This window comes from Melanerpes formicivorus, unplaced genomic scaffold (genome assembly GCF_026170545.1).
Source record: "Melanerpes formicivorus ecotype bairdi unplaced genomic scaffold, bMelFor1.0.p_v2 SCAF_29, whole genome shotgun sequence".
In the NCBI taxonomy this organism is placed as follows: domain Eukaryota; kingdom Metazoa; phylum Chordata; class Aves; order Piciformes; family Picidae; genus Melanerpes; species Melanerpes formicivorus.
The window spans coordinates 5467857-5483071 of record NW_027142381.1 but is presented as its reverse complement, the minus strand read 5'-3'; the positions used below and the strand labels follow the sequence as shown (position 1 = coordinate 5483071).

Here is a 15215-nt window from a genome sequence, read left to right as displayed (position 1 = left end):
CCTGTTGTCACAGGACCGTAGGATAATTCAGGTAGGAAGGCACCTGGTCCAGCTGTGTTTCCTGCGTTCTTCTCTGTCCCAGTATTCATCCTCTTTCTGAGCTGAAGTTGAGGACGCAGTGGGATTGTGCTGGCCGTGCTGCTTTCTGGAGCAGGAAGGATAGAGGCAGAGCGGCATGGCCAGCGTCAGGCAGGGACTGGCTACCCAGCCTGCATGAACAAGGACTGTCTGCAGCTGGGTTTCCTTCCTCTTCAGAAGTCCCTCAGTTTTAGTTCTATGTCTGACAAGTTCATCCTTTATGGATATCTTTGTCCTTATTCTGGGCTTTGACAGGAGGTTGCTGAGGATTTGGAAGAGTAGGAAGCCCTGGGTTTACATCCAAGATGGATCAGGGAGAGGGAGAGGCTTTACCTCGTGGTGTTTGTGGTGGGGGCTCAAGCCTGGCTCTGGGGAACATGCACAACCCATCAGGGGCTGGTCTCCCTCAGAGAGCAGTTGTGACCCACAGGGCTAGAAAATGGAAGGTGGGATCTCTCTCTCTCACCTTACAGAGCTGCCCCTGTGTCTACTTTGCTAGTTGTATTTTCAAGTCATTGACCCTATACACGTGTGCTATGCAACAGCTTTGGTTTCTACCTGTGTGTAAACACTTGCAAGACACCAGTGAAAGCTCCAGTCTCTGTTCCATGAGTTCCAGGCCTCTTTGTGGTGCTTTCCCCTTGTCTGTGTGTGTACCTCTCTGTAACATGAGTGGAATCACAATGAAGCTGGTTTGTGTTGCCCCTGGCAAAGGGGAACCCAGTCTGGATGGATATGGTTGGATGTTGCTCTCTCAAATTCATCCCTGGTGCATCAAGCAGAGCATTTCCTCTCACAGCTCTCTTGTGCTGGCAGAAAAAAAATGTTATGAGCTCAGATTCTTCACTAGAGAGCCATGGGACTGAAAGAGCAGGCATGGCAATTCGTTCAGGAGGCAAAATATTCAGCAGGGCTTTTCAGACCAAGTCCAGAGTAGTGTCCCAGCTACTGATCCTGCTGTCTGTACTGATCTTCCCAGGCTGAGGGGCAGGGCTTTGAAAACCCAGATCACAATGAGAGTCATTGCAGGGTGATGGTGAAAGTCTGAAGGTACTGTGGACCACACACTTCTGCAGTGTCTGTGGAGCTTCAGAGACCTCCACAGGTTCCTCCCAGTCTAAGCTATTTCACACTCCTAAGAAAAGGGGGAATGAGTGGGAAGTAGCAGTGTTTATGAGCTCCTCTTTTCAGTAGGAGACCAGGATGTGATATCTGCTCAGATGTCCCTTGCCCTTTCAGTTTAGGAGGGCCTTGTGTCACTCAGCACTGGCCATGAGGAACAGTGCTGCTGAGAGCAAGAAAAAATCTGTTCAGCTGAGGCCTCTGAAGGTAGGGAGCAGGAGCTAGAAAACACAAACTGGGACAAAGCAGGGAGTGGCACAGGTCAAGAAAGCCTATGGAAGGAAAAAGAACTGTGAGCTGGGCAGGTAGATGAGGAGATATCCCTTCTTCTGACTCTGTAGGTGTTGAGTATTCCTTATTCTATTCTATTCTATTCTATTCTATTCTATTCTATTCTATTCTATTCTATTCTATTCTATTCTATTCTATTCTATGTCACCACTCCCTTTCTTGCTCTTTCCCCCTATCAGCTCAGTGTGCCTAAGCGGTTTCCTGGCCACAGCTAAGCTATCTGGAGTGCAGAGTGAGAGACAAGTGCCAAACCAGAAACACAGCAGGAAGTAGGAGAGCAAACACAAAGGAGATTTATGAGGTAGTGACTGAAATGTGCTGTTCCTTAACTGCCAGGAGAGTAGCTCAGGTTTAGGGTCAGAATAAGGAGCCTGAGGGATGAAGAAAGGGAAGGTTTCTGTTGCTGGTTCTCCCACATATTTAAAGCACAAATGTTGCAAAGGTAGGATGAGAGCATTTTGAGTTTCCTGGGATGCTTTGTTAATGGGAGGAGATTTAGCTGGTGGCAGTTCGTACCCAGTGCTGCAGCTCTTAACCTCACCACGGTGAGGCAATGCTTCTGTTCCTGCCACTACCTATCTTTGGCAGAGTCTTGCAGCACTGAGTCAATAAGTGAGGCTGCTGCATCAGCACGGTGAGCAGGCTGCTGAGCAAAACAGCAGCTTTGAAATGCTGCTGAAAGAAACTGTGCATGACAAAGCCAGTGCTGCTGTGCTGTGGGTGCCAGGTTCAAGCTGGTTTAGTATGTCATGAAAGCTGCCCCACCTTCCCTGTAGACAACTCTCTTTCTCTACCTTTTGAATCAAGGAGCAGGCCTGTTCCATCCAGAAATCCTTGTGGAACAGCAGTGGGGAATAATGTTTCAGGTGTTTGTTTAAATCAGATCTTTTAACCCTGTGAAAGACAACCAGCAGCTTGCATTCTCATTCCCCAAGCAAGGCTTTTCCTGGTCTTTGTTCTGATGATGTGTTTGTAAACACAGAAAGAGGATAATGTAAGAGGCAGCCAACAGTGCCAGACTCTCTTCAAGCATTCTGCCCAAGCTAGCTTGGCCTGGATTACACAGAGCAAAGAGCTTGACCTGGGACTCTGCAGCCCCTGTGCTTTGGAGGAAACCAGAGCCAAAGGTAGTTTTGTGCTGGGCTCAGTGACCTGTGGATTGACCTGCTGGGCAAGATCTGCCTAAGACTCTGCAAGTTCCAGTGCCAGGTGGTGAGGAGACATTTTTGGCCACCTACTGCCCCCTGCCAGGAGGCAGACAGGCAGGTATGGTGCTGGGAGGAGGGCAGTGATAGCTGGAGCTGTAGCATGTGCTGCAGATGCTGTACCAAGTGTACTTTGTCCACACACACAAGCTTCTCTCAGCACGTTCTGTAGCTGGAGCTGGCACTGCTGCATCCAGCCTGGTGCTGCACAGAATCATTTAGGTTGGAAAAGATCTTGAAGATTACTGAGTCCAACCCTCAACCCAGAGGAGCCAAGAGCACCACTAAAGCATGTCCCTCAGCACAACATCTGCATGTCTGTTAAATCCCTTCAGAGACAGTGACTCCACTGCTTCCCTGGGCAGCTTGTTCCAGGGCTTGACAAACCCTTCAGGGAAGAAATTGTTCCTAACTTAAACCTAAACCACCCTTGGAGCAACTTGAGGCCCTTTCCTATTGTGTCACTTTTTCCTTGGGAGAAGGGACCACCCCCTGAGGAAGTCCAGCTCAGTTTTGCCCTGAAGAAGAAAAGCACAAGACAAGAACTTCAGTGAACAACAGACACCCCAGTGTTTATTAACTCCAGATTAGTGTGATAGGCACAATGCTGCATGCACGGGATCTCTCCCCACACTCTAAGCCTGCTCCTTCAGCCTCTTCAGAATCTCCCTCAGCTGCTCAATCTGGGTGGACACACTGCTCTTGGCAGTCCCACCCAGGGCTGTGCACTGCTCCACGCTGTTGACAACGTTGAAGACCTGCGAGACGTCGCTGCCGATCAGGGGGCTGGGGAGGCAGAGAGAAGAGAGGTCAGTGGAGAGAGCTGGGAGCTGCTGGCTGGCTTTACATGCTCACTGCCTGCAGAGATGGGGAGGGAGTGGAGGTGGAGCCTTCTCCTGTCAAGGGGAAAGACCTCCTGCAGCCCTGCTTCTGCACTTCTCGTGCCTGAGTGCAGCCTCTTGGGACAGATCAGAGTCAGCTCCAAGGGGAGAAGGAGGAAGTGCAGAAGTAAACTCATGTTGGGATGCTGTCTGGCTCAGGCATTTTGGGGAAGGGCACCACAAGGAGGTGTATACAGAGGGAGATTGATACCAGCTGTGAGGGGAGCCATGGCAAATAGTGATACAAACCTGATGCTCTTCAGGTCATCCAGGCTGAGAGCACTGATGGGGATGCCTTTAGTCTCGGCGAGGTGGACGGCCTTGCCAGAGGCCACGTGGGCTTGTCTGAATGGCATCTGCAGTGAGAAGCAGAGGCCCCAGTCAGTGACCAGGCAACTGGGGTGTTTGTCAGAGGAGAAATGGATGTGCTCCCTTGTTTGGCTGGCTTGTGTTCACTTAGGGGAGTGCAATCTGACCTGGGTTTTCTGGGTAGTGAAGAGGGGAGTGTTAGGAGGTGAAACTCCACCTTTAAATTACTGTCAACTCCACCCAGCAGCAGCTCCACTAGCTGGGATACATGGAAAGCATGGGATTCCAGCTGTCATGTCTGTTGACCCAGAGTGATCATCATGTGGGGACAGAACAGAAGGCCTCCTCTCAGCAGCATTCTGCATCCATGGAAATCAGAGTTCTGAATCTCCCTGTGGTACTTACTCCTTTATGAACCAAGTAGAGAGCCAGGTCAGAAGACAGTATCTCAGGGGTCAGTGCCTTCTCCATGTTCTCCTTGTTGATCTGCAGAAAGCAAGGTCAGAGTGAGACATTATCATCAGGTCCTCCCTGGGAACATGCTGGCTGACAGTAGGGCCCATCATGAGCATCATGAATGAGCTACTGAAGTCTTCATCTCAGGACCAGTCTAGAGGTCTTTCACTTCTCTTACTCACAGAAGATGTGCCCCAGCTATGTTCAGTAGGGAGAGGCTGAAGCCTTACCTGGAGGGTAGAAATCACTCCAGTGGCAACCTGGAGCACAATATTCAGGGTGTCCACAACATCAAAGACAGCCTCCTTGTCCTCCTGTGTTGGAACAGGGATGGAAATTGCTGTTAAGTCAACCTACTGCAGCCCCAGATCCTGAAAGCCAGAGCAGCCCAGCCAGCAGAGCAGGTGTGTGATCCCTGGGGCTCCTGCTGGGTGTCAGTAGCAGCATCCCATGCCTCAGCCCCTACCTCAGCAGCCTGTGCACAAACAAGATAATGCAGTGGCCAGGCTGCCCAAGTGAAGACAGCTGTGTCTGCTCAGAGGGATGATGAAAACTAACATCTTGGCTTAGCAGTAGGAGAGGGACTGCAAGCTCTCATGAGTGGTTGGATTTGATGATCTCAAAGGCCTCTTTTGACCTCCAAGTTCTGTGATACTACCATCTCTTTTACACCTCTTTTACATCTCTCTTACCTGCAGATCCTTGTTGTAGGTGCTTGGCAGTCCTTTGAGAACCATGAGAATAGAAGCCAGCTGCAGAGACAAAAAGGTAAGGCAGTTAGTTCCAGGAAGAGAAGGACATTGCCCCAGAAGTTGTTCACATTTCTTTACAGGGGGGGAAGGAGGAGGAACATCCTTCAGCCCTGCATGAGCCATTTCCCCAGCCCACTCCTGTCCTTGGCAGGCTCACCCGTCCAAAGACTCGTCCTGCCTTGCTGCGGATCAGTTCCAGGCTGTCAGGGTTCTTCTTCTGAGGCATCACGCTGCTGCCAGCACTGAGGAGAGGTGTGCAGTGTAAGGTCATGCAACCTACTGGCCCAGCCCTCTGAAAGCAACACAGAGGTTCCCCTTCCCAGGGCACAGGGAAGCAGGGAACTGCATGTGCTCAGTTTCTCATGTTTCCCACAGCAAAGCCTTTGGTTTTGCTCTCTGGAGCTGCCATGCAAGAAGGCTTCCCCCCAGATCCCTCCAGAGGTGGCATCAGTAGCCAGGCTAAGTGTTGCTGTGACCTCAGAGAGGGAAGGTTGTGCCTGTGCCACCCTGAGAGAGAAGAAATCTGTTAGGACTGCAGTCCTGGCTAGTCCAGGAAGGGCTTTGGCAGCAATCCCAGCAGAGGAGGAAGTTCCTTCTGCCAGCACTTGCTGGGGAGGAGTGTCTGTGAATGCAGGCTTGGTTGAGTTGCTGGAACCAGAAACCAGTGATTGTTACTGAGGAGCAGACACCCTAAGGCTGCTTTCTGCCAGCCTCTTTTTATGCTGTGTTGGCCTCATGCAGCAGGGAGACCCCAACCTCTGCCTCTCTCTCTCAGACTTACTCCCCAGAGAGCAGTTACTTACCAGTAGGTATCAGATAGGGTTACAAATCCAAACTCGCTGGTGCTGTAGATGATGAGATCCTCAGCCATCTTGCTCAGGTGGATCATCAGCAGGGTGGCCACAGAGAGAAATTCCACTGCAGAGAAGGCAGGAAATCAGCAGATGAAGAAGGTGCTTGTTTGCACAACACCACAGCAAGCTATGACTGGAACTTTAGAACTACTTCCAAGTGAAGGATTTCAGTCTCCTTATTAAAGGAGGTTAACTAGGAAGGTGTCAGATGCCTGCTTCTAAAACAGAGGTAGGAAGAATTGTTTGAGTTGTACTTACCCACAAAGTCTCTCTCACTAACAGCATCCATGCTGTTCAAGCTGATGGAAGCAAAGTCCAGCTCTGTAAGGAAGGTGATGGACAGAGGAGGTCAAGCTTGGCTTGTCTGGAGCTTGAATGGAGCAGAGTGCCCCAGCATAAAGGTGAGTGTGAGCCCTGGAGTAGTCCCAGGAACACAGATTCTTAGGTGTTACACTGAGTGGGGACTTTATGAGCCATAGGCAGGCAGGCAGCAGAGGAGCCTGGCACCGGCTCACAGGCATTGCCTGTCTTGTTGCAGTAACAAGCCTTTGAAGAGAAAGGCTTTAAGTCCAGGACAGTGCATTACACTGCTGTTGGGAGCCATGCATCAATGCTTCCCTCCCTCCTAGATATTAGGAGTAGATTTCTGCCCCTCAGGAAGGCCCAGGCAGACATTTACCACTGCGCAGCAGCTCCCTGTCAATCTCCACTGGGTTGCCAGCCAGAGCACCACTGCCAGGGAGAAAGAAACAGAAGTCATGCACGAAATCCTGCACACTCCAACCAAAACTGAGCTCTATGCTGCAAGGAAGGCACCTCTGAAGGTGTTGCAGAACAAATCAAAGCCCAGGGATTACACAAACAGCAGACCTCACCTTCCCAAAGGCAAGACATTGATCCTCTTCTTTATCTCTATCATGCGCTCCGAGTCCCGGGTCAGAGCGACAGCGTGGCTGGGAGAGGACAGGAGAGATGAAGCACCTGAAGTCTGAAAATGGCATTTTCCTTCCCAAGCAATATTTTGCCACATCTGGAGCCTGGGATCCCCTCTAGATCAAAAGCAGCTTGAAAAGGAGCCTGGGCACTAAGGCTCTTGGAAGTGGAACAGCCAGCAGCCATAGCAGACTCTTCCTCTCACCCCATTAGCTAAGGCTGGAGGCTGTGGGGAGTCAGCTTCACAGACCACTCACTGCTTGGCTCCTGGCTTGGACACTCCACACAAGGAGTCCCTGTTCCAGATTCCAAGGGTGGCTCTGCTTTGTCACCACCCACAAAGGCCCCCCTCAGAGAATGATGCACTTCCAGGCTCCAGTGAGCAGGGCCCCAAGGGTGGAGAAGGCTTCCTCCAGCCAAGGGTGAAAGGTGGTTGGTTACCTGAGCAAGAACTGGCTCCATCTGATGGGCTGAGCTTTCTGCAGGTGGGTGTAGCCAGGCAAGATAACATCAATTTCTCTGCATGGGAAAGGAGAGAAAGAGCTATGGGGGTGCAGGGCAGGGGCAGGTACCCTCCAGGGTTTCCTAGCAAGGTGGTGAAGGGAACTTCTTCAGCCTGCAGCTGGCCTCTCTCTTCCTCTCCCTGTCCCTTTTCAACCTAAGCACACTGGGTTTAGCTCTCCTGATCTTCCAGGGGGCTGTGGCTGCCCAAGGCCTCCCTGGAAAATGGGCAGGTGCACCAAACCCTCTATAGCAGGCAAAGATTGCCCAGTCCCCAGATGGTTTGGAGTGAGGAGTGTGAGGAGGAGAGCTGGAGAGAGAGCTACCACAGCTGAGCTTTTCTCATACACAGCCACTTGAAACCTGCTCAAGTTCCCTCCTCCTTCAGATGGCTTTGGAAGGCTCCTTGTGTGCACCTCCACCCTCAGGTCCTGTGCTAGGATGCAGTGGGGGAAGAGGAAGGTCTCTGTGACAGGAACTGTGGGGGAGGAGGGGCTGCTGCCTTCGCCTGTGCTGCCACACACTGCCTGGCTGCAACTTCCTCCACAGGAGACCCTGCTGCTGCCCTGATGGTGTCAGTCAAAGAGCAAGCCTCCAAGCCTCCTGCCCCAGCAGGGCCAAGGGCATGCATGTGGAGAAGGACTCACATGGCAGCACGTTCCACCAGGGTCTTAATGAGCTGCAGGAGGTGAGTGGAGATGATAGAGAGGGAATTCTTCAGGAACAGCTTCAAGTCAGTCACAACCTGTGTGAGATTGGCCACAGTCAGTCACAGCAGAATGCATCAGACTCAGTGAGTGGCCACTTGTGCTGCAAAGGAAACCCTCCTTGTGCTGTGTGATGGGGAGGTGCAGCTCCTCTCACCATGTGGTCCTCTTGGTGTGGTGGTGTCACTAGGTCTTGCTCCCCAGGAGGAGAGCCAAAGGCTCTCCTGAGGTCTGAGGTCTGCTGAGGTGAGGGGTGGGAGGAGTGCCAAGCAGCTCTGTACATACCTGGTCATTCCTGCTTCTCCCAGTGTGCAGCTTCCCAGCTACATCTCCAATCAGCTCCTGAGGACAAGAGGAGGGTTCCTATCAGTGCCTCTGGACTCTAGGCAGGAGCCTCCACATGAGCAGACCTCCTTCCTGCCCAGAAGGGGCTCAGCTCTGGGATCCTGTGAGTAGCCATGGGGTCTCTTGTGGGGAAGGGCAAGTTTGGGTTCAGTGCTTGTACTGTGCCTCTTCCACCAAGGGGGTCTTGGAGACACTTGAGAGTGCCCCTGGGGCTTCAGTGCCACAAGGTCCAGAGGACTTTCCCAGCGGGAGAGAGGCCCAGGCAGGTGATGCCAGGCAGCTCTGGCTACAGAGGAAAGGGAGCAAGGGGTTAGAGAGGACCCAAACCTTTAGTCTGCGTTCGTTGGCAGTGTGGATGTCCTCATCGGTTTGGGTCACCACAAAGACTCCTTTAGACCATTCCTCAGAGATCTGCAACCATCAGCAGAGACACCAGTCAGCCCCCACTGTCACCCTGCTGCAGGTGGGGCTGTCAGTGTCCCCAGCAAAGTGTCCCCAGGCTGGCTGCTTGCTCTCTCCTGAGACTGTGTGCTGCACTTGGTGGCATCCATCTCTCTACCCATGATGGTTCTGCAGTGTTGTGGCCATAGAAAGATTTAAGCATTGCAAGGAGAAAGCTGAGATGTCACTGCCTGCTTTAGCATTGCTCTCTAAGCTTGTCCTATACAAGCACTAAAGTGACCTTTGCCCTTTGTGGGTGAGCTACAGAAGTGGCTATGTTACGAAAGAGCTTCTGAACTTCTCTTTACCCCTACACAAAGCTTTGCATCACCTCCTCCTACCATGGGCAGCCTGCCCCAAAAGGGTCCCAAGTGCTATCAGGAAAGAATTGACATGAAACAATTCCTAGGGAATGTTCAGGCTGAAGAGGTTTCAGTCTGAAGCCCACCTCAGTGAGGCAGTAGGGCTGCAGCCATAGTATGAGCACTGACACTGAGCTCATCAGGGCTTCAGGCCCTCCCTGGGGGCTTGTCAGCTGGTGCAGATTCCGCTGCTGGGCTTTGGTGTCTGTAACAGTTCAATTTAGGCATCAATCCCCCACCCAGAGTTTCCAAGAGTACCAAACCCATCTCAGGGAGGCTGCTACAAATGCTGCCAGCTAAGGAGCCATGCATTCCATAACATAACAGATGTGACAGAAATAAATACCTTTTCCAGGCCACTCAGGATCTTCTCTAGCTCAGTTTTAGTTAGGATCCCAGCCTTCTCCAAGGCTTTGGCATAAGCCATGCTCCCCTGGATATCAACCTCAGACAGTCTCTGATCAAAGGTAATGGAAGAGCTGAGCATCTCCATGACTGGATCTGTGCTTCCAACAAACCTTCCTGCCATCATTTTATCTCCCTGCAAGTAATGAAGGCAAGAGGCACGTTCAAACAGTTATATATATCCTAAAAGTCAGTTTATGTCCATCCCATTCCTTATCCATGTGAAACTGAGGAATGTGAAACATACTCAGGAATGTCTATTCTGTCCTGTATCACTGACATGAAACCTTCCTAACTTTAAGACCTCTAGCAAGTAAGTGAGGAGGTAGAGAACATGTCACTGCCACTAGGATTTAGCCCTTGAGGTGTCAGCTCTAGCTGAGGAATCTTCCCAGCTACTTTACCTCTGCAGGACTCTGCAAGGAGCCCTTGAAATTAGTATCAGGGCATATGGTGCAAGATCAGCATGGATTTGTCTTTTCAGGCAGCTGCTGCTCACTGACCCTTTGATAGTCTCCTGATAGGGAGAAAAAGGTGAGGGAGGCAGGGATATAATGGTAGCTTGTGTCTACTGGTACTTGAAAGAACTTTATAGAAGCCACTTTTTTTGTGGGGAGACTGTAAGAGACTATTTGGTTGACAAAGAGCCGTGGGCCCGCACAAATCACATCCTCTGAAAGACTCCTGTAACTATGCAGTGCTTGAAGTTACCATTTGAAACATGCTGAGGACATCACACAAACTTTAACATCAAACGGGGCAAAAGCCTGTTAAGGTGCAGACTACAGAAAGGGTTGTCTGGCTAACTTTCCGCAGTAAAAATGTTCAGGGGGGAAACAAAAAGGAAAGATGAAACCCCACGGTCCCAAACTACCCCCGGAAGGTCTCTGAAGCTGCCTCGGCGCCGGGCTGCGGCCACCTGCCAGCTACCATGGACAGCGGGCGGCTGCCGCCACCGGGGCCGGGGGCCGGAGCCAGCCCGTCCCCAGCGGCTCTGAACCCCCTTGCCCGAGAGCACAACAAGAGGGAGCCTGAGGAGACCGGGATGTATGCACAGAGTTTGCTGGAGAGCAAGCTCTGAAGCAGGTTTGCCCGTAAGAGCTGCGCGGTCGTGGGAAATGGAAGTTGAAAAAACAAAGTTTTTCATCTCTTCGTTGGGAAAGCAGTCCCTGAGTGGGTAGTGCTGGTAGGCAAGGGCTTGCCCGGGGAAGAGGTGTCTAAGTCTGCCTTCGAGGTCTCTAAGTCTACCTTCTCTGCGTCTAGTAGTAAAGATTGAATTAGACACCTCTGGGTCTTCACCGGGATCAGAGGTGAGTTCTCCGTGCAAACCCCACTCAAACGAATCAGTTAGAGCAAAGCCCCCGCAGGACATGGCAGGTTGCCGTGCTGAGGTTATCACACAAGTTGAGGTCCCGTCCGCCAGAGCACCCCGAGAGCACCCCACCGGAGAAGCAAAGTTCCCCCTCACCTCGGCTGCCATTTCGGACGACGTTTTGCTCGTTTGTGCAGCGATCTTGGCAACTGGTGCAACCTGTGGAACAGCGAGGTCAAGCTCGGCGCTGCCCCGCTCCTTTGCCCAGCCCAGCCCGGGGTCCCCGCTGCCAGCCCGGCCCCGCCGGGAGCTGCGACCCCGCTCACCTGCTCCGCAGCACAGCTCCTGCTGTGGTCGCTCGCTCACTCGCTGCTCCCCGGCCTCGCCGCCCCGCTTTTACACGCCTCGGAGCGGGGCTGGCGGCTCGTCCCGCCCCACCGGGGCGGGGTGTTCCCGGGGCCGGCCCCGCACCGGGCCCCCCTCCTCTCAGCCCCCTTCCTCCTTTCCGCGGGTCCCCTGCGTCCGGCCCCTGATCGACCGGCGCACGATGAGCAGGTCAGGGAGAGAAGCTGCTTTGGGAGGCAGGTAGCTGCAAAGGAGAAGGTTGGGAGAGATGCTCTCGTGTTGCCTGTCAGTGAAGGTATTGGTGTAGCTTTAGGCAGAGCTCCTGCATCGCCTGAGGGTCTTGTTTGTGGACATTGTCAGCTCCTTTTCTGGGAAGATCCTTGTGCTGAAGGAGTCCCATCACTTTGTCACACCCCTCCACTGTGTAGTCTCCGATAGGAATGTAATTGGTATGATGACTTGGATCAGCGTTGTCCTGTCCCTGTTGCCTCCACAGCAAATACAGCAGAATAAAATAGGTAGGAGCTAGTTGCTCTTTCCCATTTCTGAGTGAATGGCACTTCCCACCCCACTGTTAAGGATACTGCAGCTCCAGCTGCAGGACTTCTGTCACCAGTTGCTTGGGGTCATGTTCGCAAAGAGAGCCTCAGGAGGTGGCAGTGGGATGTGAGGTTGTGCTCTGCAGCCTTGGCAAATAGTCTCTATCTTGAACTCACCAAACCCTAAATATCATGGAAGTAAAGAACTGGTTCAAAATACAAAAGACCTTTGGGAGCAGCGACTCACTGTAGCTCAGCACCAATTTCTCCTTAACTCCACAGGCACTGAGCACTTCTCTGCAGCCACTCCACCGAAAGCTGAATGTTTGCAGGTTCACCTCACTGAGTGTGCTGCTGCAGTGCAATATTCTTCCCTCTGTGTGGTCCAAGTCTTTCACAGAGCTCAGGAAACACATTCCACCTTTCTCATCCACACTTTGTTGGGCTGTTTTCTTCCCTTTAAGGGGACCCTCTTTTCAATTGTTCTCTCAGTTCTCCAACTTACCTTCTTTTCCTTTTTACACTAGGGAAACAGTGCTTGATCATGTTGTGATCATGTTCCTTCCTGCTCTGAAATTCTTTTCCTGCCTTGTTCACCCTTTAGGAGTGCCTTTGTCCTTGCTCTGGGCTTTGATAGATGACTGATGCTCTGGGAAAAGAGTAAGCACTGAATTTATAACCAGGGTGAATCTATGTCAATAAGGCCTTATTAATCTGTGTCTGATATTGCATGTGGCAAGGACGCGTGCGTCCACATGGGATCTGTCAGCAGTATCCCTGGGTGTTTAGCAAACTCCATAGGGATTAGTTTGCTTGTAGTATGCTGCTTAACTCCTGTCCCAGTTTGTGCTGCAGAGATTATTAATCCTCTCTTTCCCCATTTTTAGATGAAACAGGCAATAACTTTCCTTTCTATATCATAAAGGAAGCTGTAGATCCTAGCAGAAGTCAGTGCTGTGAACATGAACATTAAAGAAAGAGACTTCCTTAAAGACACTTGGAGCTGGAGAGCTGAACTTTTTTTGAGGGTGAAACAGTATTTTCTAGTGCACACTGAAATGTATTCTCATTGCTATCTTCTCTACTTGTTCTCATTCAGATGGCTCTCCACTTCTTGTCATCTTCTTTCAGTATCTTACTTGCATGGTGAAATAGAGAGGTTATTCCCCCACAAACCACTCCACAGATACCTGAGGGAAAGGTCTTCCACGTGTTTTCCCTTCTGGCACAGCAAGTAGCACATCATTCATACCTCAGTATCCCCAGCTACACCCTTTTCCAAGCTGAGGTACAATGAGGTAGCACTAGAGAGTACATTACCTGGTTTGCAGCACAGAGGAGTTTAATTACATATATTTTAATATCCTCAAAGATTTGAACTATATTTGTAGTTGCTTTTGTAATCAGTCACAGCTTTACTCTTCCTTTCAGAGTGCATTTTGTGTTGGGTGAGTGCAATCTAAGAGGAATGGAAAAAAACCCTAGAAATGGGTAGATTCAGGCTGGATGCTAGGAAGAAGTTCTTCCCCACGAGGGTGGTGAGGCACTGGCACAGGTTGCCCAAGGAGGTGGTGGAAGCCTCATCCCTGGAGGTTTTGAAGGCCAGGCTGGATGTGGCTGTGAGCAACCTGCTGTAGTGTGAGGTGTCCCTGCCCATGACAGGGGGCTTGGAACTAGATGATCCTTGAGGTCCCTTCCAACCCTGCCATTTCTATGAGTCTATGCTTCTTGGGGGGGGGTGTGCTTTAGTGGTTTGTAGAAACAGACTTTTGGTAACAGGACTTATTTCCATGACTGAGTCCTGGATGGCATAAACAGCTACAGTGCACCTTCTTTGAAAATATTATATATAATATATATATATATATATTTTACTTTTTAACTGTCATTTGGGTTTAGAACAAGGAAAACAGACCCAAAAAAAAGCAGCAGCTGTGTGGGCTGAAAGTGCTGGTCAAACGCACCGTCAGCTAGACTGGTGTGAGGCAGTGCTGACATTTTTTTGTCAAAAAACAAAACAACACCCCAGCAGCAACCTTGTTTAATGAATTTTGAATGTAAAAGAAGAAAAGACCAAAAAAAAAAAAAAACCAACAAAAAAAGACACTATAGGGTGATCAGCGAAATGCTGAATCCAGTAAACATCTTTCATGACAAAGAACACAAATACCCTGCAGATCTGCTGTCAATAGCAGTTGCTAGGCCCCCTGCTTTCAATAGTTAATACCGAGGCCCCTTTCTCCCCAAGCCTTAGTGGTAACAATCACAAGCCAATGGTTAAATGTTGACATGCTAAGCACATTTAGAAAAACCTATGTCTGCATTCCCTATGGATGGTGTAGCATAACTGTCTAACACCTAAAGGGCAGCCATGGAAAAGAGGGAAGGGAGCTAATCGCTTCCTCAACCTCAGTTGAATGGGAGGGTAATGAGTTCTCTCTTAGATCTTCCTCTTCTCCCCTGTGTGAGATCAGTGGACCTGCAGCTGGTCCATATATATATATAAATATATATAAGTATATATATATAAATATATGTAAATGTATATAAAAAGTATATAAATAGTTATATCTATAATAATATAACATATGATAATAGAATAGATATAATAGATATAATATATAATATATATAAAAAAGGGCAACAAAGTTGGTGAGGGGTTTGGAACACAAGCCCTATGAAGAGAGGCTAAGGGAGCTGGGGTTGCTTAGCCTGGAGAAGAGGAGACTCAGGGGAGACCTTATTGCTCTCTACAACTACCTGAAGGGAAGTTGTAGCCAGGCAGAGGTTGGTCTCTTCTCCCAGGCAACGAGCACCAGAAGAAGAGGACACAGTCTCAAGCTGCACCAGGGGAGGTTCAGACTGGATGTTAGGAAGAAATTCTTCACAGAGAGAGTGATTGCCCATTGGAATGTGCTGCCTGAGGAGGTGGTGGAGTCACCATCACTGGAGGTGTTTAGGAGGAGACTTGATAGGGTGCTTGGTTTAGTTGGTTAGGTGGTGTTGGATGATAAGTTGGACGCAATGATCTTGAAGGTCTCTTCCAACCTGGTTTGTTCTGTTTTGTTCTATTCTATTCTATTCTATTCTATATAGAATAGATAATATATAATGTAATGTAATAGAATAGAATAGAATATAAATAATATTAACATATTATATTATATATATATAGATATAAATATGTATTTGTATAAATACACACACACATATATAAATTTTTTAATATATATATATTTACACACTCTGTGTCCTCATTGGAGAATCTTTAGGAAGAATATTTCTATTAGAAACATTAGAAAAAGGAAAAGAGAAGAGAAGAGAAGAGAAGAGAAGAGAAGAGAAGAGAAGAGAAGAGAAGAGAAGAGAAGAGAAGA

At 49.9% G+C, this 15215-nt stretch overlaps 1 protein-coding gene across 1 annotated transcript; it reads right to left on the bottom strand.

Annotated features, from left to right (window-relative positions):
- Nucleotides 1-3247: 3247 nt before the first annotated feature.
- On the bottom strand, nt 3248-11366 carry LOC137449470 (argininosuccinate lyase). Its single transcript, XM_068155021.1, has 17 exons — nt 11281-11366; nt 11111-11173; nt 9584-9778; nt 8762-8845; nt 8375-8431; nt 8030-8127; nt 7323-7400; nt 6824-6901; nt 6628-6680; nt 6207-6269; nt 5898-6012; nt 5252-5336; nt 5035-5094; nt 4573-4656; nt 4292-4372; nt 3827-3933; nt 3248-3482 (listed from the first exon to the last, which is right to left on the bottom strand). The coding sequence occupies exons 2-17, from the start codon at nt 11120-11122 to the stop codon at nt 3332-3334; spliced, it is 1401 nt and encodes a 466-aa protein (XP_068011122.1). The 5' UTR covers nt 11123-11173; nt 11281-11366; the 3' UTR covers nt 3248-3331.
- Nucleotides 11367-15215: the final 3849 nt, after the last annotated feature.

What these genes read in the sequence shown, in the direction of transcription:
- LOC137449470 (XM_068155021.1), bottom strand. An exon ending in CCAACGAACGCAGACTAAAG is followed by an intron (nt 8,432 to 8,761) that starts GTTTGGGTCCTC and finishes TCTTGTCCTCAG; the next exon opens with GAGCTGATTGGAGATGTAGC. An exon ending in ACCCTATCTGATACCTACTG is followed by an intron (nt 5,337 to 5,897) that starts GTAAGTAACTGC and finishes ACCTCTCCTCAG; the next exon opens with TGCTGGCAGCAGCGTGATGC.